Source organism: Mustela nivalis (genome assembly GCF_964662115.1).
Source record: "Mustela nivalis genome assembly, chromosome: 2".
NCBI classification, from domain to species: domain Eukaryota; kingdom Metazoa; phylum Chordata; class Mammalia; order Carnivora; family Mustelidae; genus Mustela; species Mustela nivalis.
Window position 1 is genome coordinate 175,499,367 of NC_139021.1, and position 24,056 is coordinate 175,523,422.

Below are 24,056 nucleotides of genomic sequence, written 5' to 3' on the forward strand. Positions count from 1 at the left end.
GGTGTTTTGGGGTGCCTGGGTGGCTCAGTGGGTTAGGGCCTCTGCCTTCTGCTCAGGTCATGATCCCAGAGTCCTGGGATCGAGCCCCACATCGGGCTCTCTGCTCGGCGGGAAGCCTTCTTCCTCCTCTCTCTCTCTACCTGCCTCTCTGCCTACTTGTGATCTCTGTCAAATAAACAAATAAAATCTTAAAAAAAAAAATCTTTGTTTTGTTTTGTTTTGTTTGGGGATGGATGACTGACTGGATGGATGGATGGATGGATGGATGAAGGCCCTCCAAACTCAGGATGCCTCTCTTTAGCCCGCCTGGTGGGCAGAGGTAGAATGAGAAAAGCCTGAGAAGGGGAGGGAAGATTGGAATAGTTTGAGGAGAGGGTTTAGGAAGATCTGGATTAGCCGTGCCCAGGTGGCTCTCAGGGTCCTGGGATCAGATCCCCACATCAGCCTCTCTGCTCAGCAGGGAGCCTGCTTCTCCCTCTTTCTGCCTACTTGCGCTCTCTGTCAAATAAATAAATAAAATCTTAAAAAAAAGAAGAAGAAGAAGAAAAAGAAGAAGAAGATCTGGATTAGAGGAAGCAAGGGAAGCTGCAGAGGCGGAGGTTCTTTTCTTAGCCAAAGGGCTGAAGGAGAGTGGGGAGCAGGAAGTGGAGGCGGGTCAAGGGCGGGGCCTCCAGGGAGGAGGTGGGGCTCTGGAGGCGGGGTTTTGGGGAGGGCGGGGCCATATGGAGGTCGAGGGCGGGGCCGGGGTGGGCGTTGCCCCGGAGCAGGGGCGGACCTGCGAGCGGGTTGCTGGGAGCCGTGCGCTGCAGCGGCGGCGGTGGCGGTGGAAAATGGCTGCGGCTGAGCCGGCGGACACTCAGCTGATGCTTGGAGTTGGGCTGATCGGTGAGGACGAAGGCGCCCTGCCCCGCAGGCCCGCGCCCCAGTTCAGCCTCCGCCTGGGCCCGGGCGGTCTCTGCTCCCGCGGCCTCCGGCGCCACCTGCGGTGAGGAGGTCGCGGCCCCCCTCTCTGTTGGGCCTGGGCCGGGGGCTGCAGGGCCCGGCTTCCCCGGCGCGGGGACTCGGCCAGGGGCCCTGGGCCAGTCTCGCGTGGGACCTGCCCTGGCCGGGCAGTGGGGCGGAGGGACACCGGGCTTCCTTCCGGACGCCCGGTGCTGCAAACGAGGCCGGACATCGAGGGTGACAGAGCTCCGGAGGCTGCCGGGGGGCCGCTGCACAGCCGGGGCGGGGGCTGGGCGGAAAGTCGGTGGAGGGCCGCGCAGCTGGGAGGCGGCCGGGCTGACCTCTGAGGGTGGGGGAGCCACGCGTGGCTGTCTGCCCTGCGCCCGGCTGGCCCCGATTGTATGGTTGAGCGGTTCGAGTCTCCGTGGCTAACTGTGACGGCCCGAGTGCTGAACATAGATAGGCACGAATTACCTCCCGTTAAACTTCTACCACAGCCCGGGGGGTGTGTAGGTAATGTTTGATGGCCACGTTTGGGAGAAGCAGATGGAGGCCCAGGGTGTCATTTGTGCCGGACGCACGCTAGGAAGTGGTGGAGCCCGGTTTGGGACCCTTGCAGATTAGACGCGGAGCCCCAACTCGTGCTAGTGGAGGAATCCTGCATCATGAGATAAAGCTCATGCATGTAGCCGGAATGTCCACAAAATCCCATATGGTGGGATCCCGGTCAGTTTTGAGGAAATAGTGGTTGAGGAAGTACGTTGGCATCGTTGGGTGTGCCTGAGCCGTGTGCAGCGTTTCAGGGTTGGGTGTTTCAGGGAACCATTCATCCCATAGGCGGCAGTGAGCACCGGGTTGCTTGAATGACTCGGTTCCTTGAGTGCCATTGTCCTTTGAAATAATATTCTATTGAGATTTTTACAAGCCCCTAAACATTCTGTTCCTCTAGTGTAGAAGAACATTGCTTGCGTTTAGCAAAACTGTGTCTTTTCAGTGTCTCAGAGGAGTGCATTTATCTGGGAATGGCTTCCTGTATTTATTTCTGATGTGATTTGCAAACTGCTTCAAAACAAAACCCAATTATTTCAGGCATCTTAGTCCTGCTTGAAGGTACTTCTGAATGAGGCTGGGTTAAATAAATTCTGATAACAGAATTTATCTGGTAACAGCAAAAACGAAAATGACTTACAATCATTTTCAATTCAGCAGGTTTTGTATTTTTCATATGGACACGGATTTAAAAGGGATTTGCTTCAAAATAATGGGGGGGGGGGAGAACTCTCTTTCCCCCTTCTGAGAGGAGGAGGAGCCAGTGTGTCTGGTTGCTGGAGCTGAATGATGGAGATGGGGGAATTCATTTTTTAAAATTCTTTGCCCTATATGCTTGATATATTTCATAATAAAAGTGTTTTTTAAATCTATAGAATAGATAAAAATCCATCCTTACTGCTGTATGTGCAGTAACTGGTTTTCTAAAGGCTGACTGCGTTATTAAAGTGTTCACTTTTGATGATGAAACTGCATACATGATGGCATAACCATTATTATTACTACTTTAAATACAGAATTTGCACAAGCAGTATTATGATTTAAGAGAGATTTTGCCATTTTCTTCATCCCCAGTTTGGTTCTTAATAAACCCTTCTTAAGTATTTATTAAAAATCCTTCTCACTAGATAAAAATGTAATGATGAGGGCGCCTGGGTGTCTTAGCTGTTAAGCATCTGCCTTCTGCTTGAGTCATGATTGCAGGGTCCTGGGATTGAGCCAGCCCCCCCCCCCCTCTGTTGGACTCCTTCCTCAGCGGGACGCCTGCTTCTCTCTCTCCCACTCTCCCTGCTTGTGTTCCCTCTCTCACTGTGTCGCTCTCTGTCAAAGAAATAAATAAAATCTTTAAAAAAGAGATTTTATTTATTTCTTTGACAGAGATTATTATAAGTAGGTAGAGAGGCAGGCAGAGAGAGAGGGGGAAGCAGGCTTGCCACCGAGCAGAGAGCCCAATGCAGGGCTTGATCGCAGGACCTGATCATGACCTGAGCCGACGGCAGGGGCTTAACCCACTGAGCCACCCAGGTGCCCCAGAAATAAATAAAATCTTAAAAAAAAATGTAAGGATGAGTTTATGAAAATGTGTGTGGGAGGGGAAGGGTAAAGGGGAAGACCTCTACCAAAGCTGTAAGGCTAAATATTCATTCATGATTTATTATAAAAGCTTTTTACTCAGGTGGCCTAAAAGTCAAGATCAGGAGAGCTAGATAATTTGACCAGTAGAGGTAGGTGGGAATTTGGGGTCACAAGTGCTCCAGGATGCTTTATGAAATGGAATGTTAAAACTAATTCCACTAAGTGCTTCTGAGTAACCAATCAATTCACTTCCTTGCTGCTGTTTGACATTCTCACAGTGACCATCTTTCCACCGTAGAAAAGGACACAAATGGAGAAGTTCTGTGGGTGTGGTGTTACCCTTCCACGACAGCAACTTTAAGGAATTTACTGCTGAGAAAATGCTGCCTTACAGATGAAAGCAAACTTCTCCATCCCTTTGTCTTTGGTCAGTACAGAAGAACATGGTTTTATATCACAACAGTCGAAGTTCCAGATTCTTCAGTTTTGATAAAGGTATGACTGCATAAAGGTCAAATGACCAAAAATATTTAAAGCGCTGTCACATTCCGGTAACTCTTAGCTTTAGACATTATTGTTCACAATACACTTTTGAAAAAAATACTAAATACAATTTTCACTGGGAATGTTCCGTTTCAGGTTTCACTCTCATTTATTCTATAAACATTTGTCAGTGTGTAAAATATGACTGACCCTGTGTTTGGTATAGTGAAGCCTTTTCCAGGTTATACTGTGTTGGAGTTAGAAATGTAGAAGTACTTTCAAAGTCATGACTGTGATTAATAAAAGTGGAAAGAAACACTTTTCTATAATTAAAAACTTTTAAAGGGTAAAATCCTTGGCATAATCAAGAAAACTTTTTTCATTTGTTTGTGGATGTTAAGGATATTATTAAGAATAGAAAGAAGAAGTAAGGAAACTCATGTATTCAGTAGGCTTTTTGTGTATGTCATTTGATATGAACAGTATCCATGTGACATGTTGGAAATGAGTATGTGGTCATTGTGGGCCACGATGATCCTAATCCCAAGCAACCAGCATGTTTTTTTCAAAGAAAAGAAATACTAGAAAGTGGCTAAGCTCCTTGCATGTTCCTGGGTAGGGACTTCTTTTATCTTCTAGGGCTACTTTTATAGCAAATAACCAGACTATAAGAAGCATGTCCAAAATACCCATTTAAATTTAAGGAATTACATTTAAAATAACAGGAAGGCAGCTATTTAAAACTGCTAAAGGTTTGGGGCCCCTGAGTGGCTCAGTTGGTTAAGTGTTTGACTCTTGATTTTGGCTCAGGTCAAGATCTCAGGGTTCTGAGATCGAACCCCAGGGTGGCTTCTCTTCCTGTCCCTCTGCTGCTGCCCCCCCCAACATGTGCACTCCCTCTCAAAATAAATCAAGTCTTAAAAATAAAAAAAAAAAGTAAAACTGCTACAGGTTTAAGCCAAAACAGATTCATAATTAGAAAATATAAATTTGCAAAAAAAGATAATTTTCAGTGTGTTACAGAAGCTTTGGTTTATGTTCGTTAAGTTCTTGCTGAGAGGTCTTCATGTATCCTCAAGTAGATTTATCTGTGTTTTGCCTGTAGTCTGCCAAACAATAGCAACATTGATCTCAAATCTGTTTTTCAGTTTGAAGAACAGCAAGATTTAGAGATAGTTCTTATGCTTTAAAATACGATTTCTAAAAATGATGTTATTCATAATAATTTTCTTAAATTCATAAATTTCTTAAATGTTTTGCTTTTTTTAAAATAAAGATTTTATTTATTTGTCAGAGTGAGAGAGAGTGCAAGTAACAAGTAGGCAGAGTGGTAGGCAGATAAGAGGGAAAAGCAGGCTCTCTGCTGAGCAGGGAGCCCAATGTGGGGCTCGATCCCAGGACCCTGGGATCATGACCTAAGCTGAAGGCAGCCACTTAACTGACTGAGCCACCCAGGTGCCCTTTAAATGCTTTACTTTTTATAATGTTCTTATTTTTGTCTCATTAGTGGAAATAATAGGTATATGATTACCAGAAATTTATATAGATAAATGAAGCTTCTTTTAACAGTGCTTTAGACTATATGATATTCTGCAGAGAATTGACTATTTCAGGAACTGTGTGATTGTTTTTTGTTGTTTTTTTTAAAGATTTTATTTATTTATTTGACAGATCACAAGTAGGCAGAGAGGCAGGCAGAGAGAGGGGGAAGCAGGCTCCCCGCTGAGCGGAGAGCCTGATGCAGGGCTTAATCCCAGGACCCCCGAGATCATGACCCAAGCCGAAGGCAGAGCCTTAATGCACTGAGCTACCAAGGTGCCCCTGTGTTTTTTGTTTTTTGTTTTTTTTTTTAAAGATTTTATTTGAGAGAGAGAGAGAGAGAGAGAGAGAAAGATCATGAGAAGGGGGAGGGGCAGAAGGAGGTAGAAAAACAGGCTCCTGCTGAGCAAAAGCCTGATGTGGGGCTCCATCCCAGGACCCTGGGGTATGACCTGAGCCAAAGGCAAATGCTTAATCAACTAAGCCACCAATGTGCCCCAAGGAACTGTGTGATTTTTACTGTATGTACTTTTGTTTTCTATCCTCCTATTTCATTAATTAATAGTTGATAAATTGGTGGGTCTAATGGCATTTCTAATTCTGCTTTGATGAGGTTAGGGAAATTTAAATGAAAACTCACATTTTTTATACTTAAAATATATTTGTATTTTTTAAAAAATTTTAACTCAAATTATTACATTCTTATCTAGGAAATTAACTCTATTTATGTATATATAAGTGTATGTCTTTTATATGCATGTGTATGTGAGCATAAAAGTATAAAGAAGCAAGTGAAAACTTGGTTACATTTTGATCTTTTCCTGTTAATGCCAATCTGTCTTGTACAGAGGTTTGCTAGAATATAGTAATAAAAATTAAATCTGTGAAAGTGTCTTTAAAAAGTATACTTTTTTGTTTCTTTTGGACAGGTGACTCATTTTTCTATTGTTCTGACCGCCAAAGATTTTAACCCAGAGAAATATGCCGCCTTCACTAGGATATTGTGTAGGTCTGTATGAAAACTGTATTAAATGCTATCACACAAAAATGAAGATCTTACTCAATAGTTACATAGCAGATTTCTACACCAACAAAGCAAATTTCAGCCCTCTGCCTCCCCAACTTAATCTTTACTTGCCCTCCAGAAACTGTTTTGTAAAGAGGAACTTTCTCTTCTGCTTTGATGACACTGCTCCTCTTATTTGGGAAAACGGTAGAAGGGAGGAGAAAAAGCAGTTTACAAACAGTTCCTGGGGAATTTGAGTCACTTGCTGCTTTTGTTCTGCTGCTTCTAACTTCCAGTTTAGAACTTTCCTTAGCAGATGGATAAGTTAAATGCTGGTGAAGCCATAAGCTGGTTCATAAATGTAAAAGTCTGTGTGTGGGAGTCATTTTGGAGAAAATTAATGGGCATTTTGAATTATGCTAAAGCCCTGGAAAGTATTTCTCAGCAGGAATGCTGAGAAGCTGAGACTCTAATGAACTGGTTAATTGTGATTCGGGTAAACTTTAGTTTCATCCCGGATGTTGAAAAAAATTACATAAGATATGCCAATCTGCTTTCTTGCCTCGGTAAGTATATGCAATAGAGTTAATGAAATCTTTCTTATTTGTCAGGGACATTGGTTTTTCCCTAACTAGGTCTTTGACACATTTTGTTTGTTTTTTAATATTGTTGTCACGAGATAGACTTCGTAATTCTGTTATGTGTAACAACCTCACCCCTCAGGCTTATGCCCAATAAGTAGTTTTGGGGTGGGGAAGAAACGGAGTTGTTTTTGTTTTTCTCACTATAAGCCTGATAAATGTACTTTTTTTTTTTTTTGCCATTTTTTGTGTATGCACATTCGTATATATATCTGTCTGTAGCAGAAGTCTACTTTCTCATTACTTAAGGGTTTCAGGTTGGTTATATTTTGACAAAATGAAGTTTCACCAGTTTTGCAGCCAGCTATGATAAGAGAGGCTTCTTGCTCTCCAAAGATAAGTTGCAGGTAAATAGTTCACTGTGGGGTGTAAACAGTTGTCTGCTACTATGGTACTGACACCAAAGGAGATTGTTATCTCCTAGACACCATCTAGAAGCCATGAGCTAAAAACTCTGCAAAGTTGTTTTTGAACAAATACTGGACTCTCATTTCATTGGATTGGGTCCAGGTTAGGTTACCCATTGAATTCACTGGGAAATATTCTGGAGCCCAGAATGTAAGGTTGCTTTAGAGCCCACTTCCTGCCCGAGAGGAAGCCCAAAGGGTTCTTCGGCTTCTCTAGTGCCATGGCATTGTTGCATTCTGGACTCTTCTCCTGTCACGGTTTAGGAGAAATGAGGACTCAAAGCTATTGGCAGCTACCTCCTCTGCCCCTACCCCTTACTGCACTTGCTCTCACTTGTGTATATACCCACACACTCCTGCACGCACACGTGCTCTCACACACACACGTACACATGCATACACACTTACTCTCCTCACTGCTGTGTCTGTGTGCACAGGCACACAGCACTTTTCAGTGATGTTGAGGTTACCATGGAGGGGCTCCCTTCCATCTCGGGGGAGAGGAACAGGCAGGTATGTCTTCTGCATGCTGCTTATGGTTGCCATGGGAAGGGGTCCGAGTCATTTGCCATGACCGCCTTCATCTTTTTGTGCCTCCAGCTAGTGGCAGGGGCAGAGTAGCTGGGTTGCCTACACACGTAGAGTCAGTTGTCCGTGCATAAGACAGCCTACAGCTATGGCCGTCCCATCGGTTTAAGTTCCCCTAAGTTGGACTTTGTTTTTTTCTATGGAATGACTTGGGGGAATGTCTCCCTCTCTTCAGTATTTCGTGGCCCGGGGTTGTCATGGAAAAAGTAGTTTTACTACCCTTCCTGTGTTTCCCTTCTTCATTACCGTATATCGTATCTATCTGACAGTTCCTTTTTTTTTTAAAGATTTTATTTATTTGACAAAGAGATCACAAGCAGGCAGAGAGGCAGGCAGAGGGAGAGGAAGGGAAGCAGGCTCCCTGCTGAGCAGAGAGCCCGATGTGGGGCTCGATCCCAGGATCCTGGGATCATGACCTGAGCCGAAGGCAGAGGCTTTAACCCACTGAGTCACCCAGGCGCCCCTTTGTCTGTCTTACAGTTTTAATGGTGTGTTGTTTGGTGGTAGTAATCTAGGCACATAGTAAAAAAATACAAGCAATACAGAAAGTCCCTTCTTTCCCCTATCCCCAACCTCCAAACGGAGACATTTTCTCCATATAGAATGTGTGTGTGAGTTCATGGGTTCAGTTATTTTATATATATGATAGCTTACATAGTCATTGTTCTCTACCTACTTTCTTTCTCTATTTGTGCATTAAAATAAAAAAAATGATGATCGACAAAATTTGGTTAGTAGTTAAAACACTTGCTTTTCTTCACTTAATGTACAATAAATATCACTTTCAGTTTGATGTGTTTTAAACCATGATTTTATTTTCTTTCCAGTTTTCTATCCCTTTAGCTACTAAAAGACCCAAGTAGGCTGAGGCTGCTTCTCAAGCGCAGTGTAGATTTTAGTTATTCACTGGGAGAGATTTTAGGGGAAGGGACTGATTTCACAAATGAGCTATAAATGTAGCCAGTTTCCTGTCAGCACTTTCTGGAACTTGATGATGAATAGATCTAGAGTGCATTTATCACCAGAAACTTAAAGGAGTTTGGTTTCTTAATTTAAATATAGCTACCTCTGGGAACTCTGATAATAAATATAGGTTCTATAATTAGTGCTTTCTCTGTGAACAACGCAAAACTCCTACCTTGTCAAAGGAAGTCCCAGTGATAAGATAGAGTTGTTCTGACTAGAAACACCACTTGTGAAACGTAAGACATACAGAGAGATAAGTATACCATATTTTTAAGAATAATGGGGCCTCAACAAGTCCATAGGTCATTCTCTTGCCTGAGTGGATGATAACAGGCTTCCCCAGATACAAACAGAAAGCCACCTTCCAGGAATTGTTGAAGGTCTCTTGAGTGGTTATTTTTTGGATATATTTTCAAATTAAATTTTAGAAGTAGTCTAGGAGTACAGATTTCAGGCATTCAGAACTAGATTGGCAAGCTGACTCAGATTTTCTAACAAGGACCCGCCTGGGGTTGCATTGCTCTATGTGGTTCATGCTGAAGAAGAGCATGGTTGCTTTTTGTCTTTTCTTACAGAATGTACCTGAAACACGGGAGCCCAGTTAAAATGATGGAGAGTTACATTGCAGTTCTCACAAAGGGGATATGCCAGAGTGAAGAAAATGGCTCTTTCCTTAGCAAGGATTTTGATGCCCGAAAGGCTTATCTTGCAGGCTCCATCAAAGGTAAGAAACAAAAAACAACCAAACAAAAAAACAACCAGCCAACCAAAAAAAAACCCCAAAAGCTGAAAAACAAAAGCACAAAACAAAACCCCATCCTAGATCGTTCCATCCCAACAACAATAATATCCCCAAGCCCAGGGCAGTCCCCATTAGGCTCTGAGAATCCATTTTCCTGTATGCTTTCATCTGTGTGATTTTTATTTGCTAAACAGGCGGTTAGTTCAACTTCTACATTGCCTTATTTGATTAGAATGCTGTCGCAGGAAGGCAGATTTTTGTGGTCGTCCTTTCCGTAGGATTCTGACAGTACAGAACTGTTCTTTCATGGGAAAGCGGCGTCTCACAGCTCGAGTCACCACTGACTTCCATAGTGTTCCTGTCCTTACATTTTAGCAGTTACTACTTCCATGTGGAGAGCTCGAGCCCCTGGCGCAGAGTTCCTCCTTGAACTCCCGGCCTTTCTCTCCTACTTGAGCATCCAAAATGGCAGTCTGAGGCTGAGCACAGACTTCAAGCTCCTTAGAAAGGGAGGAGAGGGGAGCTCTGAGGGTCCCACTGGCTCTCACTCTTGCCCTCCCACAGCACTGTCTTTGCTCTTGATCCTCTTGTTCTAGACCGTTTCAAAGCCTCCCGTTGGAGCCTTAGGTTTGTCCAGCTCTCTCAAGAGGATCTAAGTCATGACGTGTGTGTGTCAAGGGCAGAGGGCAAAGGGTGTTGGTGCGCTTTTTTTTTTTTTTTAAACTTAAGGATTTTTCATGATGGAAAGATGCTGGTTCCTTTAATATCATTTACTCTGCTTTCTTGTGACTCTGGCTTCTTCTGTGCAGCCAGCCCAGAATCTCTTGGGGGCAGGTTTAGGCTACCATAGCGTTCATCCTAGGGAGCAGGTAGGGATTTCTATGCCCATCAAGGGTATAAGGTGCTTCTTTGTTCTCTGTATTGAGAATATTTTTGTATTCTGTATATAGAAAAGAAACTCAGTGTTTATTGGAAAGAATCCTTTCCAGTTTTATTTCCTTACATATTATTTAACGCACTGACATTTTAATTTCTTGTCTTTTAAGACATTGTATCTCAGTTTGGAATGGAAACTGTTATCTTACATACAGCGCTGATGCTAAAGAAAAGAATTGTCGTCTATCACCCCAAAATAGAAGCTGTCCAGGAGTTCACCAGGTATCGTCTCTGGTCATTAAAAAGGGGAGGCTTTGTTGGCAGCCAATTTGGGGCAGTCTGCGTTCCTATGCGCTCTGTTCCGTTGCACATTTGGAATAAATAGAATGCGTTAGGCTATGAGTGAAATGCCATTTTGGTCTAATGTTTCAGGTGAGATTTAGTTGTTGAAGGTCACTGAATTTAGGCAGATTCTTCCTTAAGTTTAGAAACATGAATACTTTAGAATGGGGAGTTTGAACTTTTCCTTGCCAGACAGTAAATATTTTAGGCTTGTAGGCCATAGGGTATCTGTCCCAACCACCCAAAATGCCAGAGCCAGTGCATATGTAAATGAATGAGCGCACCTGTGTTCTACACTTGATGTGTAAACACCGGCAGCTGATCCATGGGCACAGGTTCCTGACCCCTGTTTTTTTTTTTAAGATTTTATTTATTTGTTTGATAGAGACATAGCGAGAGAAGGAACACAAGCAGGGAGTGGACGATAACAGGCTTCCCCAGATACAAACAGAAAGCCACCTTCCCTCTGCAGGGAGCCGGATGTGGGGCTCCATCCCAGGACCCTGGGATCATGACCTGAGCTGAAGGCAGATGCTTAATGACTGAGCGACCACTCTTTTTTTTTTTTTTTTTTAAAGATTTTATTTATTTATTTGACACAGAGAGATCACAAGTAGGCAGAGAGACAGGCAGAGAGAGAGGAGGAAGCAGGCTCCCCGCTGAGCAGAGAGCCCGATGCGGGACTCGATCCCAGGACCCTGAGATCATGACCTGAGCCAAGTGCAGCGGCTTAACCCACTGAGCCACCCAGGCGCCCTGAGCGACCACTCTTAAGTAGTCCATTTTTTCACTTTTATCACAGACTCTTCTTCTTCTTCTTCTTTTTTTTTTTTTTTTTGAGATTTTATTTATTTATTAGAGAGGGAGAGAGCGCACACACGGGGGAGACGGGGAGGAAGAGGAGCAAGCAGACTCCACACTGAGCGTGGAGCCTGATGTGCGGCTCTCTCTCAAGACCCTGAGATCATGACCCAAGACAAATCAAGAGTTCGATACTGGGGCGCCTGGATGGCTCAGTGGTTAAGCCTCTGCCTTCGGCTCAGGTCATGATCCCAGGGTCCTGGGATCGAGTCCCGCATTGAGCTCTCTGCTCAGCAGGGAAGCCTGCTCCCCCCTCTCTCTCTGCCTGCCTCTCTGCCTACTTGTGATCTCTGTCTGTCAAATAAATAAATAAATAAATAAATAAAATCTTTAAAAAAAAAAAAAGAGTTCGATACTTACTGCCCCCCTCTCTTATTTTTATAACAAAGATTTTTTAAAAAGTTTCTTTCTTTACCAAATCTAACTTATTCATAGATTCTTTTTTAAAAGCAGGAGGACCTAGCTTTTGCTCTTACTGTAGGCCAGGTATCGTGTAAGTCACCTTAAATTATTAAATTTACTTACGACACAAGTCTGCAAGGAAGTATTATTGCCCTCTCTTACCGATGAGAAAATTGAGGCTCCAAAAGGCTACCAGTTAGAAAATGGGGGAAAAAAGGCTTGGTAGTCAGAAGGACCTGTCCTGGGAGGGCACCCTCCTAGCTGAGTGACCAGGATACTTAAGCTTTCTAAGCCTCTGTTTCTTTATCTGAAAAATGAAGATAACAGTGCACACTTGGTCAGCTTATTGTCAGGATTGGAGATACTCTCTGTAAAGTACTTGGCATGCACCTTGCCTGTTGTGTGCACGTTGGAAATGATTGCTCGGGCTGCGACTGGCTCAGATCTTACGTGAGAGGGCCGGAACTTTCACTCCGCTCTGATCCCTGAAGCCTCTGTTTAGTCACCCAATTACCCTTTTCCTCTACATTTATGCTCTGAAACTGGGATGTCCACAGCATCTGAAATACATAGCTGGGCACCAGCAGGTTCACCAAATCACTGTTAAGTTCAGCACCTCCTCCTGCAGGAGCTGTATTATTGGAAGGTTTTTTGTTGTTGTTGTTGTTGCTGTTTTTATTATTGGAAATTTTATTTTATTTTTTTAAAGATTTTATTTATTTATTTGACAGAGAGAAATCACAAGTAGTCGGAGAGGCAGGCAGAGAGAGAGAGAGAGGGGAGGAAGCAGGCTCCCCGCTGAGCAGAGAGCCCGATGCGGAACTCGATCCCAGGACCCTGAGATCATGACCTGAGCCGAAGGCAGCGGCTTAACCCACTGAGCCACCCAGGCGCCCTATTATTGGAAATTTTTAAAGAAATTTGTCTTGTATAGAAACAAAGACAAAGTAGTTTGTAAGTTTGGGAGGGATTTTTTTTTTTTTTAACTTGATTTATTCATTTGAGAGAGAGAGCCCAGGCAGGGGGAGAGGCAGAGAGGGAGTGAGAAGCGGGCTCCCTGTGGAGCTAGATCCCAGGACCAGGAGGAGATGGTGACCTGAGCCAAAGGCAGACACTTAACCCATCTGAGCCACCCAGGAGCCCCTGATTGGAATTTTATTTATTTATTTATTTTTATTTTATTTCTTTTTAATTTATTTATCTGATAGAGAAAGACAGCAAGAGAGGGAACACAAGCAGGGGGAGTGGGAAAGGGAGAAGCAGGCTTCCTGCCAAGCAGGGAGCCCGATGCTGGGCTCAATCCCAGGATCCTGGGATCATGACCTGAGCTGAAGGCAGAAGCTTAAGACTGAACCACTGAAACACCCCCGCATTGGAGTTTTAAATGTGAAATGAGAACTTCAAAAATTTCTGTTGCTTGTGGGGCTCTGCTTTGGATCCTACCTTCAGACTCCCGCCCGTGGCCGGTGGCCCTTTGCAGAGTAGGTGTTGGGAGGAAAGCTTCCGCAGCGCTGCTTTGTGCCCCCGACGGAGATTGTTTGAAACTTCACCTTGAGCTTTCTGCAGCTCATCTGACCCAAAAAAGGCAGAGTTTAAAACATTGCATGACTTTAACCTGCATCGGCAGGTTTAGCATTCCTTCTCCGCTCTGCCTCTGTAGCCAGTTTCCTTCTGGGGAGGAGGAGGAGGGGGGAGGGTGGGCTGAGTCACGCCAGTGCTAGCAACCATTTGAGCTCTTGCCTTATTCCCCAGGACTCTGCCTGCCCTGGTGTGGCATCGACAGGACTGGACCATACTTCATTCCTATGTGCACCTCCACGCGGAGGAGCTGGAGGCCCTGCAGATGTGCCCAGGTAGACACAGCATTTCAGTGAAATTCAACCTGACGATAGCCAGGGCTGTTGTTGGTTTGAGGGAGTATTTTTGCATTCTTAAAGGGAATAATGATGATTTATTATTTCTTTGGTAAATGCAACCAATCCTTTTCCCTTAAAAAATTTATTTGTAAGTTTTTAAAATATTGCAGTAAAATACACATAAAATTTACCATCATAGTCATCTTTAAGGATATAATTCAGTCACTAAGTACATTCACTTTGCACAACCATCACCAAATACGATTTATTTTTAATTTATGCAATTCTCATTTTAAAAGTTTCCCTATCAGTGATTTATTTGATTTAAGACTTTATTTTGTGCCTTTCCATATTTTTTTCTCAAAGGAAAAATAAAATTATTTTTAAGTGATGTAGTTACTCTTGTATAAAATTTTTCAGTGGTAAGATTCTGAGAACAACTTAATAACAGTATTATTTATATCTGTAGGAATTCTAACGTTGTGGTGATATAGTCTTTTGTTTTTGTTTCTTTAAATTTAAGGATATCATGCCCTTTCTACTTCTGTGGTCTTAAAAGATCCTTTCATGAAGTGATATTGATGATGATAGATAGTAGGGGCTTTTGTTTTTGCTTTTTCGATTACGAAAAATTTCTCACATATAAACTAATGTGCAATATTTGTGCAAGTTATAAAAGAATAGAAAGAATACTCACAGCCTCACCAGAGATGAAAAAGTAGAATACTATTTGTACTTTGAAGCATCTCATGTGCCTTTTCATCTCATTCCTCACTCCCTTTCTCTAGCCGCATACACGGAAACACAGAGCTCTAAATAATATATTGTTTAGTTTTACTAAGCTAACTTTATATATGTGGGTTCATGATGAATGAATTCTTCTGTGGCCTGTGCTTTGGCTTTTGTTTTATTTTTGCTTAACAATATTCCCAGGACCCTGGAATCATGACCTGAGCCAAAGGCAGATGTTTAACTGCTGAGTCACCCAGGTGCCCCAGGATTTATGTATTTTCATGTGAATATTTGTAGTTTCACTCATTTTCACTGTTGTATAGAATCCCATTAAGTGATATGCCAAAGTTTATTCACTCAGACTTTTCTTATGATTCTTATTTATTTATTTATTTATAAGATTTCTTTATCTATTTCAGAGAGAGAGAGAGAGAGAGTATGCAAGTGGGAGGGTGGGGAGGGGCAGAGGGAGAGAATCTCAGGCAGACTCCCCATTGAGTGTGGAGCCCACCCAGGCTCAGTCCCAGGACTCGGAGGTAATGACCTGAGCTGAAATCAAGAGGCATTCACTCAACGAACTGAGCCACCCAGGCACCCCTCTCGTTACTCACTTTTAAACAGTGCTGCTGGGGTGCCTGGGTGGCTCAGTGGGTTAAGCATCTGCCTTCAGCTCAGGTCATGCTATCAGGGTCCTTGGATTGAGCCCGGCATCGGGCTCTCTGCTCAGCAGGAAGCCTGCTTCCTCCTCTCTTTCTGTCTGCCTCTCTGCCTACTTGTGATCTCTGTCAAATAAATAAATAAAATCTTTAAAAAAACAAACAAACAAAACAGTGCTACTATAGGCATTTTTATTATGGGTCTCTTGGTGCGCCTATGTAAGACTTTCTCTAGGTTATAGGGCGAGGAGTAAAATTTCTGGGTTATAAGGGGTGCAGGTCCTCAAGCTGCAGGGTGATGCCAAATGTTTTCCTCAGAAACTGTACCAGTTTACCCTCTGCAGGGGAGGAGAAGTCCCACTGTTTCATGTCATCAACAACTCTCGGTTACTGTCAAACTTTACAGTGTTGGCCAACTTGGTGGCTGTACAATGTTATTTTGTGTGCTTTTAATTTGTATTCTCTTGATTCCTAATGAGGTTTAACATTTTCTGTTTTTGCCATTTGTGTTTCCTCTTCTGCAAAGTAACTGTCTTTTATATATTTTCCCACTAGGTTGTTTTTCTTATGGATTCATAGAAATTCTTTTTATATTCAGGATATGAACCCATTGTTGGTTATATATGCTTCAAAAAAGTCTCTGAGTTTGTGGGCTTTTTATTTATACTCATATCTTAAAATGAATAGAAAATTTTCTTAGACTTTTTATTAAGTATAATATGCTTCATGTACTTGTCACCCAACTTTAACATTTGTGAACATTTTACAATCTTGTTTTACCTTGTATCTCTCATGTTTTTTCCCCGTTGGTTTTTTTTCTTTCTTTCTTTTTTTTTTTTAAGATTTTATTTATTTATTTGACAGAGCTCACAAATAGGCAGAGAGGCAGACGGTGGGGTTGCGAAGCAGGCTCCCTGCTGAGCAGAGACCCCCCCCAACTTGGGGCTTGATCCCAGGACCCTGAGACCATGACTCGAGCTGAAGGCAGAGGCCTTAACCCACTGAGCCACCCAGACACCTCTCCCCCTGGTTTTTGTTGTTAATTGATGTATAGTTGACATCCGCTATTAGTTTTAGGTATACAAAGTTGTGATTTGACAGTTACATCCATTATGAAACATTCACCATAATAAATTACTCACCATTTTCCACCCCATTAAGGTATTACAGTATTATTGACTGTATTCCCTACGCTGTACTTTTCATCCCTGAGACTTACTTATTTTGTAACTGGAAATTTATCCCTCTTCATCTCCTTCACCCATGTTGCCCATCCCCTTACTTTGGAAATCCTAACTTTAATGTGTTGGAATTTATTAAACTTTTCTTTTATGATTTTAGTTTTGATATTTTGTTTAAGAAAATCTTTATACCAAGGGTAGAAGCAAATTTTGTGAAAATTTAAGGAGTGTTTTTCTTCCCAATTTAAGTCTTTAATGTACTACCTAGAACTACTTTTTTTTTAATAGTGAGTTTGGAATTTTTTTCCCAGCTGGAATGCCACTTGGCTCAGGACTACTGAGTGAATAGGATTCTCTTTTCTCCAGTAATCAGTGTCATTTCTGTCATATGTCACAGTTTCTCAAGTGAGTGAGTCTGTGTTTGCCTGGCCTGCAGCTAAATTTTTGTTTTTGTCACTGTTGTTTTTTGGTTCTTTTTTTGTTTAATGTTTTCTCTTGGTAAAGCAAACCTTAGCATTGATAAATTGGTCCTCAAAAAAATTTTTTTTGTTTTTAATTGTTCTGCTATGTGAAATCTGAAAAGTCTGGTACCTCTTGTTTTAGCCTCAGTTCCACAGGTCTGCTCATTCTTTTTTTTTTTTTTTTTTAATTTTTATTTATTTATTTAGAGAGAGTGCACAAGTAGGCAGAGAGGCAGGCAGAGAGAGAGGAGGAAGCAGCTCCCCACTGAGCAGAGAGCCTGACACAGGGCTCGATCCCAGGACCCTGAGATCATGACCTGGGCAGAAGGCAGAGGCTTAACCCACTGAGCCACCCAGGCACCCCAGGTCTGCTGATTCTTGAGTTGCCCTGATTCCTTGAGTGTTTATCAGATCCGAACTGAAACGGATGATGCCATCCCTGACAAAGCAGGTGTTTGGCTGTGGTTTCTTAGCTACAAAGACCTAATGGGGGAACACTGGCCCAGAGAACCCTTGCTCCCTCTGCCTCAGCATCATTCTTGACCTGAATAGCAATGTCTGAAAAGTAAACGCCTTCTTCCTTGACACTGAAATTTGGTTTTGGGTCATCTGGAGTTGAATGAGCTTCTTCAGGCAGCTGACAATAGTGTAGGCTTTTTTTTTTTTTAAGATTTTATTTATTTATTTAACAGAGAGAGATCGATCACAAGTAGGCAGAGAGGCAGGCAGAGAAAGAGAGGAGGAAGCAGGCTCCCTGCTGTGCAGAGGCGGGCCCGGCCTCCATCCCAGTACCTTGAGATCATGACCTGAGCTGAAGGCAGAGGCTTAACCCACTGAGCCACCCAGGTGCTCCACAATAGTGAAGTCTTAAGAAAATGCCACAGGCTGCTGTTGACGTACCCTGAATAAAGCCGTGAAGAAAAGCACCTTCTGAGCTTTTAGATTCGGTTCTCTCCTCATATGTTCACAGCAGGACTTGTTCCTACTCCGGTAATGTCAGTCCTCTTCGCAATGCAGGTTACATCGCCGGGTTTGTGGACTTGGAGGTGAGCAGTAGATCAGACCTCTATGATGTGTTCGTGAACCTGGCGGATAGCGAGATCACCATCGCTCCGCTTGCGAAAGGTCAGTTCTCTCTCCTGCTCTGTTGTTGATACAAAATGTCAGCCAAGCATTGTACTCTTTAAAATTAATTCATTTCTAAACATTTTTGATTGCAGTGTAATTGACAGCATGTCGGGTTAGTTTCAGGTGTGCAGGGGAGTGATCCGGTGGTTCCGCACGTTACGGTGCGTGTTGGGACGAGTGTGCTCTCAACCCCTTCGCCTGTTTCACCCATTTCCCCCGGCCTGCATTAACCAGTTCTGTTTTTTCAGACTGATCCTCTAAAACTGGTATTTGAGGGCCTGCGTAGCCTGCTGTGCTGAAACTGGAGGGATTTTTCTGTGTCTTGAACACAGCATTTGTTCTTACAGGCCTCGCCATGGTACTGATACCTTCGGGGTGCTTAGGCCATGCAATCCATGTTAATAAGATAGTCTCCTTATCTTGTTCCTCCACATCTCTGTTTAAACAAGCTGTATTAGATCTCTGCTGCGTAACAGATCACTTCTAAACTTAGTGATTTAAAACAGCAAATACTTATTATCTCAGTCTAAGGACCGACTTAGCTGAGAGGTGCTGGCTCAGAGTCTGTCTTGAGGATTCAGTCAAGCTACTGCCAGGGCTGCTGTCCTCCCGAGGCTCAACTTCTGAGTGAGCTCGTGTGGCTTTCGCAGGAGGTCTCACCACGGGGGCCTCTCCATAGAGCAGCTAGAGTTTCTCATGGCACCACAGCTGGCTTCCCCAGGAGCAAGTGATCCGAGAGACAGAAAGACCACGGTGCCTTTTATGACTTGGTCTCAGAAGTCATACGCCAGTTCCTCTATATTCTGTTGGTTAGAAGGAAATCATGAAGTCCCATGCACACTTAAGAGAGGGAAACCGGGTTCCACCCCTTGAAGGACAGAGTATCAAAAGAGGTGTAGAAATGTAGCAGCACACAAGGGCTGAGCGTGACTCCTGTGTTGGAAAATCTTTTTGAAGGGTGTGTCGGAAAGCCCAGGGGAATGAAGGTAAGAGCCATTTGTAAAGCTACCGGGGTAGGGGCCAGCAGTGGCCGGGGCCACTGAAACTGGGAAAGCATTAGGACCGGCCGGGGAGTGGGGGGCGGCCCTCTCCCTGCTGCCTGCGGCTGCTCTGATTCTAGAAAATGAGCCCATCCCAGCCAGCATTACATGAATGGGGGTTGGTCCTTGGAGTGACAGAGAAGTTTTTATTTTGAACATGAAGTATAAGTCATGGTTATGCCTCACCTTGTTGCACAGCGTCCCACTTGTGCTCAGTAATAAGATGGAAGTGTGGGAGTTTGTAGGTGGTTTTGAAAGTTCCCTCTGGGTGATCGTTGACCTTTTCAAGTGGATGGCATGGTTTTTATTATGTAAACTTTTAAATAGTCACACATGTACTCATCTCACCAGAGGCCATGACAATGGGCAAACTGCACAAAGACATTGGCCAGCTCATTGTTCAGTCTGCAGAAGATCCTGAGAAATCAGACAGCCAAGTTATACAGGTAAGTCCTCAGTGCTCCGACACTGAAAGTCCCAAAGCGGTGTGGCTGGGTAGGGGGCGGCGGGGCTGCATGGAGTGCACGGGACTCTGAGCGGCCAGGGGACAGATGCTCAGATGAGGGTCTGCAGGATGGCCCTGGGGGCAGATGCTCAGATGAGGGTCTGCAGGATGGCCCTGATGAGCGGGTGAGGGGCGCCATGGCTGAAGAGTTAGCGGGCTCTGTACACAGGGAACCAGTGCTGAAGGCCAGCATTCCTAGTGGGAAGTGTAACTTCTCAGTGGTCTAGAATGCTTTTGTGGGCCAGCCAGTGCATTCCGTGCCCCCAGCAGAATTTTCATGGAGGAACACGTTGTAAAGAGAAGGTTGCTGTGCAAATTGGTCAGAAAGCGAGCAGGGGGATATAGAGAGCCTATTGTTTGTTTGTTTGTTTTGCTCCTCTGTTTCATGAGCTTACTATTACCCCAAATAAAAACCCAAACTCCTTATTAACATTGTCCTCAAGATTCTTCACAGCCTGGTACCTGTTTCCATATGCCCCATGCTTTTCTTGACCATAACTCCTTCTTAGAGAGAGCATCTTTATCTAGCTTTGATGTATTGTGTTCAGAACATCAGAAAGCATATAATCAAATCCCTGCCAAAGTGAGCAGACTCTGTGATCGCACCCTGCAGGGCTGGCCGGCCGCCAGCGGGGGCTACCTGCCTGCGAGCTCTGCTTGTCAAGCTGACCATGGTGTTTGTGTGGACCCGCCCCTTCCCCTTGCCAGGTTGGGATAGTCAGAGAGTGTCTTTAAGTCTCTCCATGTGGTGATGGAGCCCCTCCTCCGCACCACAGCCTGCTCCTCGCTCCTCCGCTGGGATATACTCCCACCCTGGCCTCTCCCACATCCTCGCTCATCTGGACCCTTGTGTCACTCTGTGGGGGCCAGAGGCCTGGAAGGATTGTCTCCCACTCTCTGCACCTGTGCCACCTCTGGGGTCTCCTCCGATAAGCAGACCCTACTCACCTGGTTGGACCTGGCTCTTTTCTCCGTTTATTCGTTCATTTACCCTGAAGATATGAATTGAACACTGACTCTTTGTCGGGCATCAGGCAAGGGGGATACTGTGGGGAGCAAAGTCTCCTGCCTTTGTGGCCTGTATTTATTGGAGTAGATGAATAGAAAATTCTGTTAATGCCAGATCACTGCGAGCCATGATGAATGAATGCCATGACAGAACAAGAGGTCGAGGTAGAGAATGTTAGAGAAGGGGTCAGACAGCTGTCTAAAGAGGCAACCTGTGAGTTAAAGGATGAGAGGAGTCACCACTTTGACAAGAACCCAGCGGCAGCACTGTTCTTTCTGTTCGGTGCTGGTGGCCCATTCTGCTCTGGCCAGGAAGAGTGGGCAGGTCTTGTCCTAAGGACCTGAACAAGGAGACTCTCCTCTCCTTCCATGGGGATCATCATTGCCCATCCATCCCTCTGTCAACATTTGGGTAAAACTTTTTTTTTTTTTTAAGATTTATTTATTTGAGAGAGCGAGTGTGAGTGAGTGGAGGGAGGGGCAGACTCCCTGCTCAGTGGGGAGCCTGATGCGGAGCTCGGTCTCAAGACCTGTGAGATCATGACCTGAGTCAGAACCAAGAGTCAGGGGCTTAACCAACTGAGCCACCCAGGTGCCCCCAAAACATTGACTCTTTACAGTGTTGGTTAACTGTATAAATGTGAGTTTTGAATTCGTGTGTTTTTTATGGGCTCAAAGTGATACAGAGGTGACTCGGTATAATGTACGAGGAAAGTGCCTCACATATTGTAGGGGTTTGAAAATATTTGAATGAATGATGTCAACAAACCAAGAAAAAGACATGACTTAATGTGAGCTCTGGTGACTCTTCTGCCATACAAAGTGCTGTCAGTCAGTAAGGAGGAACAAAGCCCACGTGACAGGTCCTGGGTCACTCACGCCAGGCAGCAGAGGACTTCTAGAGGACGTGTGTCCTAAAAACAAGCGTAGGGTTCCTCAAAAAGTTAAACACAGGATTACCATAGACCCAGCAGTTCTGTTGGATCTATGTGAGAAAGAATCAGAAACGGACTCAGATAAGTACTTGTACACCAGGTTCATAGCAGCACTATTCACAGTAGCCAGTAGGTAAAAAATAGCCCAAATGTCCGTCCGTGGATGAATGGATAACAAACTCATGCATGGAGTGGAAGACTATTCAGCCTTAAAAAGGCATAAAGTTCTGGGGCGCCTGGGTGGCTCAGTGGGTTAAGCCGCTGCCTTCGGCTCAGGTCATGATCTCAGGGTCCTGGGATCGAGCCCCGCATCGGGCTCTCTGCTCAGTGGGGAGCCTGCTTCCTCCTCTCTCTTTGCCTGCCTCTCTGCCTACTTGTGATCTCTCTCTGTCAAATAAATAAATAAAATCTTAAAAAAAAAAAAAGGCATGAAGTTCTAACCTGTGCTACAACATGGACGAATTTTGAAAACATGCTCAGTGAGAGAAGCCAGACACATACTATGTGATTTCACTTATAGGAGGTACCTAGAGTAAGCAAATTCATCAAAGCAAAAAGTAGAATGGTGTTTACCAGGAGTTGGGAGATGGGATGGGGAGTTACTGTGTAATGGGCACAAAATTTCAGTTTGGGAGGATGAAAAAGTCCTGGAAATGGATAGTAGTGATAAAACTCTATGAATGTACTTAAAGGCACTGAATCATCCACTTAAAAATGGCTAAAATGGCAAAAACAGGACACTGGTTTTCATAAGTTGTTTTTAAGTTTGTTTCATTTTTCCTAACTTATAGTGTGATAAACTTAAAGATATCAGGAAGGATTCTCTTTGAATGCAACAATAATTCATATTTTCCTGTTCCATTGAAGGATATTTCCCTAAAAACGAGAGAAATCTTCACCAACCTGGAACCATTTTCAGAAGTTTCTGGTGATGGAGAAAAGCTGGTTCTCAATTTTGAGGCCCTAAAGCAAAGACGATTTCCACCAGCAACAGAAAACTTCCTTTACCATCTTGCAGCAGCGGAGCAGATGCTGAAAATCTGATTGTGACGACGTATCACTGATGAATGATCACTCGCACCACGATTATCCACTATGTAAAATACTGAAAATAACAAAATGTTATATTTTTAACGGTTTATTTGGAAGTATTGCGATTTGACCTGAAAGAGTCCTGAAGCACGTATGAAAACCCTTCCGATTTTCTTCTGATTGATTTCCTGCCTGGGCTCAGTGTTGGACAAAGTGCTGTAACTATTTTGTATAACGTTAGCAACGGCATGGCGTCTTGGAGTAAGAGAGAAAAAGCTCTGCCAAGTTCTTGTGCAAATCACAGCAAACCCAAAAGCCTTCATTATGATAAGTTCCAGTTGTCTCACTGCGTAGCCACCAACTAACAGTTTATTTTCAGAAAGCTGCCAAAATTTTGCTTCATATTCTTCTAGGAAGAACTTTTATTCCTCATGAGGAACTCAACTTTCTGAGCCAAACTAAGTTTTCTGCAGAACAGTCTAGAAGATCATTCAGAAAAGATCCTGCAGTTGCACTTTCTTGTAAAAGAAAAGAATTTTTTTTTCCTTGGCCTTTGAACATTTTTGCCTATATTATGAGGATTTTGCATAGATTTTATACTTGAGTAGACAACTTTAATAATCCATATTTATACTGTCGCAGAGGTAAGCATTTGGCAAACTGAAGCCACTACTACTCTTTAATTAACCCTGTTGCTAGCAATGTTCTTTTAAAAAGATGCCAGTGATTATATGGTAGAGTAAAATAAGATGCCCATTTTGGATGTAAAGGTCTGTATGAATGGAACAGCAACTTCCCATAATTGCCAAGGCCAAGACCAGAGAGTGTCTTCAGACTTCAGGAAAAGTAATTTGGCCACATACTAAGGTAACCGTTCTTGTTCAGGTTATGTATCCTTTTCATAATTGCAGACTTAAAAGTTGCAAAATAAGCATGGAGGTCTAAGTTCCATATTTGTTATTTTATTTTGTGTATTCAAATTAGTTATGAAAGGTTATTTTACACTCATTACTGTTGTCCTTAGAAATCTTACCAAGAGAAATGTTTGCAAAAAAAAAAAAAAAAAATCTTGTCTTTATTAGATCTTTCTTTTATTCTTTGTGTTAGACATTTCTTGAGTAAAAATGCAAAAAATAGCCTTTTCCCCTCCCTCCTTGGGTGAGGGTAGGGGAGGATGTGGAATGAGGTGATGTTTCTAAGGCAAACAATTGAAAATTAAATCTGCACTTTATGAAAACAAATATGAACATCTTTATCTCCCTCATTTTTTGTATTACTCTATCAGCTAATGATCAACGTTGTTAAAATTACAGATGTATGATGGAGAAATAAAATGGAAATATTTTGGTACTCTGTAACACAGTTCTAGGGAGCTGAAGAATTGTGCCCTCTTTCTGTAATTCTCCCCACTTCGAAGGAAAGATAAAAGCCTTTGGTCAATGCAGATATACTGGGGAGTTCTTATGTGTTTGAAAGTCAAGGGGTTTGGGCTCCCTTCTTCCACCCCTGGCTCATCAACCCCCCCACCCCCCTCCCTGCGCTCACCCTTCTCCCTCCCCCACTCCCTAGGCCTGGCACTTCAGTGTCTTCTCCTCTGAAAAGA

The 24,056-nt window shown here is 43.5% G+C and overlaps 1 protein-coding gene across 12 annotated transcripts in view; it reads left to right on the forward strand.

The window, feature by feature from the left end:
- Positions 1 to 720: 720 nt before the first annotated feature.
- DENND10 (DENN domain containing 10) overlaps positions 721 to 24,056 on the forward strand; it is a 28,880-nt gene continuing 5,544 nt past the window's right edge. For 2 of the 12 annotated variants that reach the window (XR_014308750.1, XR_014308751.1), the window contains exons 1-9: positions 748 to 885; positions 3,345 to 3,561; positions 6,018 to 6,097; positions 9,272 to 9,420; positions 10,485 to 10,596; positions 13,672 to 13,772; positions 17,823 to 17,930; positions 19,325 to 19,419; positions 22,289 to 23,097. Coding sequence is in view for 7 of the 12 variants with exons in the window: in XM_082720272.1 (XP_082576398.1) it covers positions 831 to 985; positions 3,345 to 3,561; positions 6,018 to 6,097; positions 9,272 to 9,420; positions 10,485 to 10,596; positions 13,672 to 13,772; positions 17,823 to 17,930; positions 19,325 to 19,419; positions 22,289 to 22,465 (1,194 nt within the window). In the remaining 5 variants the exon portion in view is untranslated. Of the gene's footprint in view, positions 2,682 to 2,918; positions 3,562 to 6,017; positions 6,098 to 9,271; positions 9,421 to 10,484; positions 10,597 to 13,671; positions 13,773 to 17,822; positions 17,931 to 19,324; positions 19,420 to 22,288; positions 23,812 to 24,056 lie in introns of those variants that run through there. The other 10 variants (XR_014308752.1, XR_014308753.1, XM_082720275.1 and 7 more) reach the window with 9 other exon arrangements.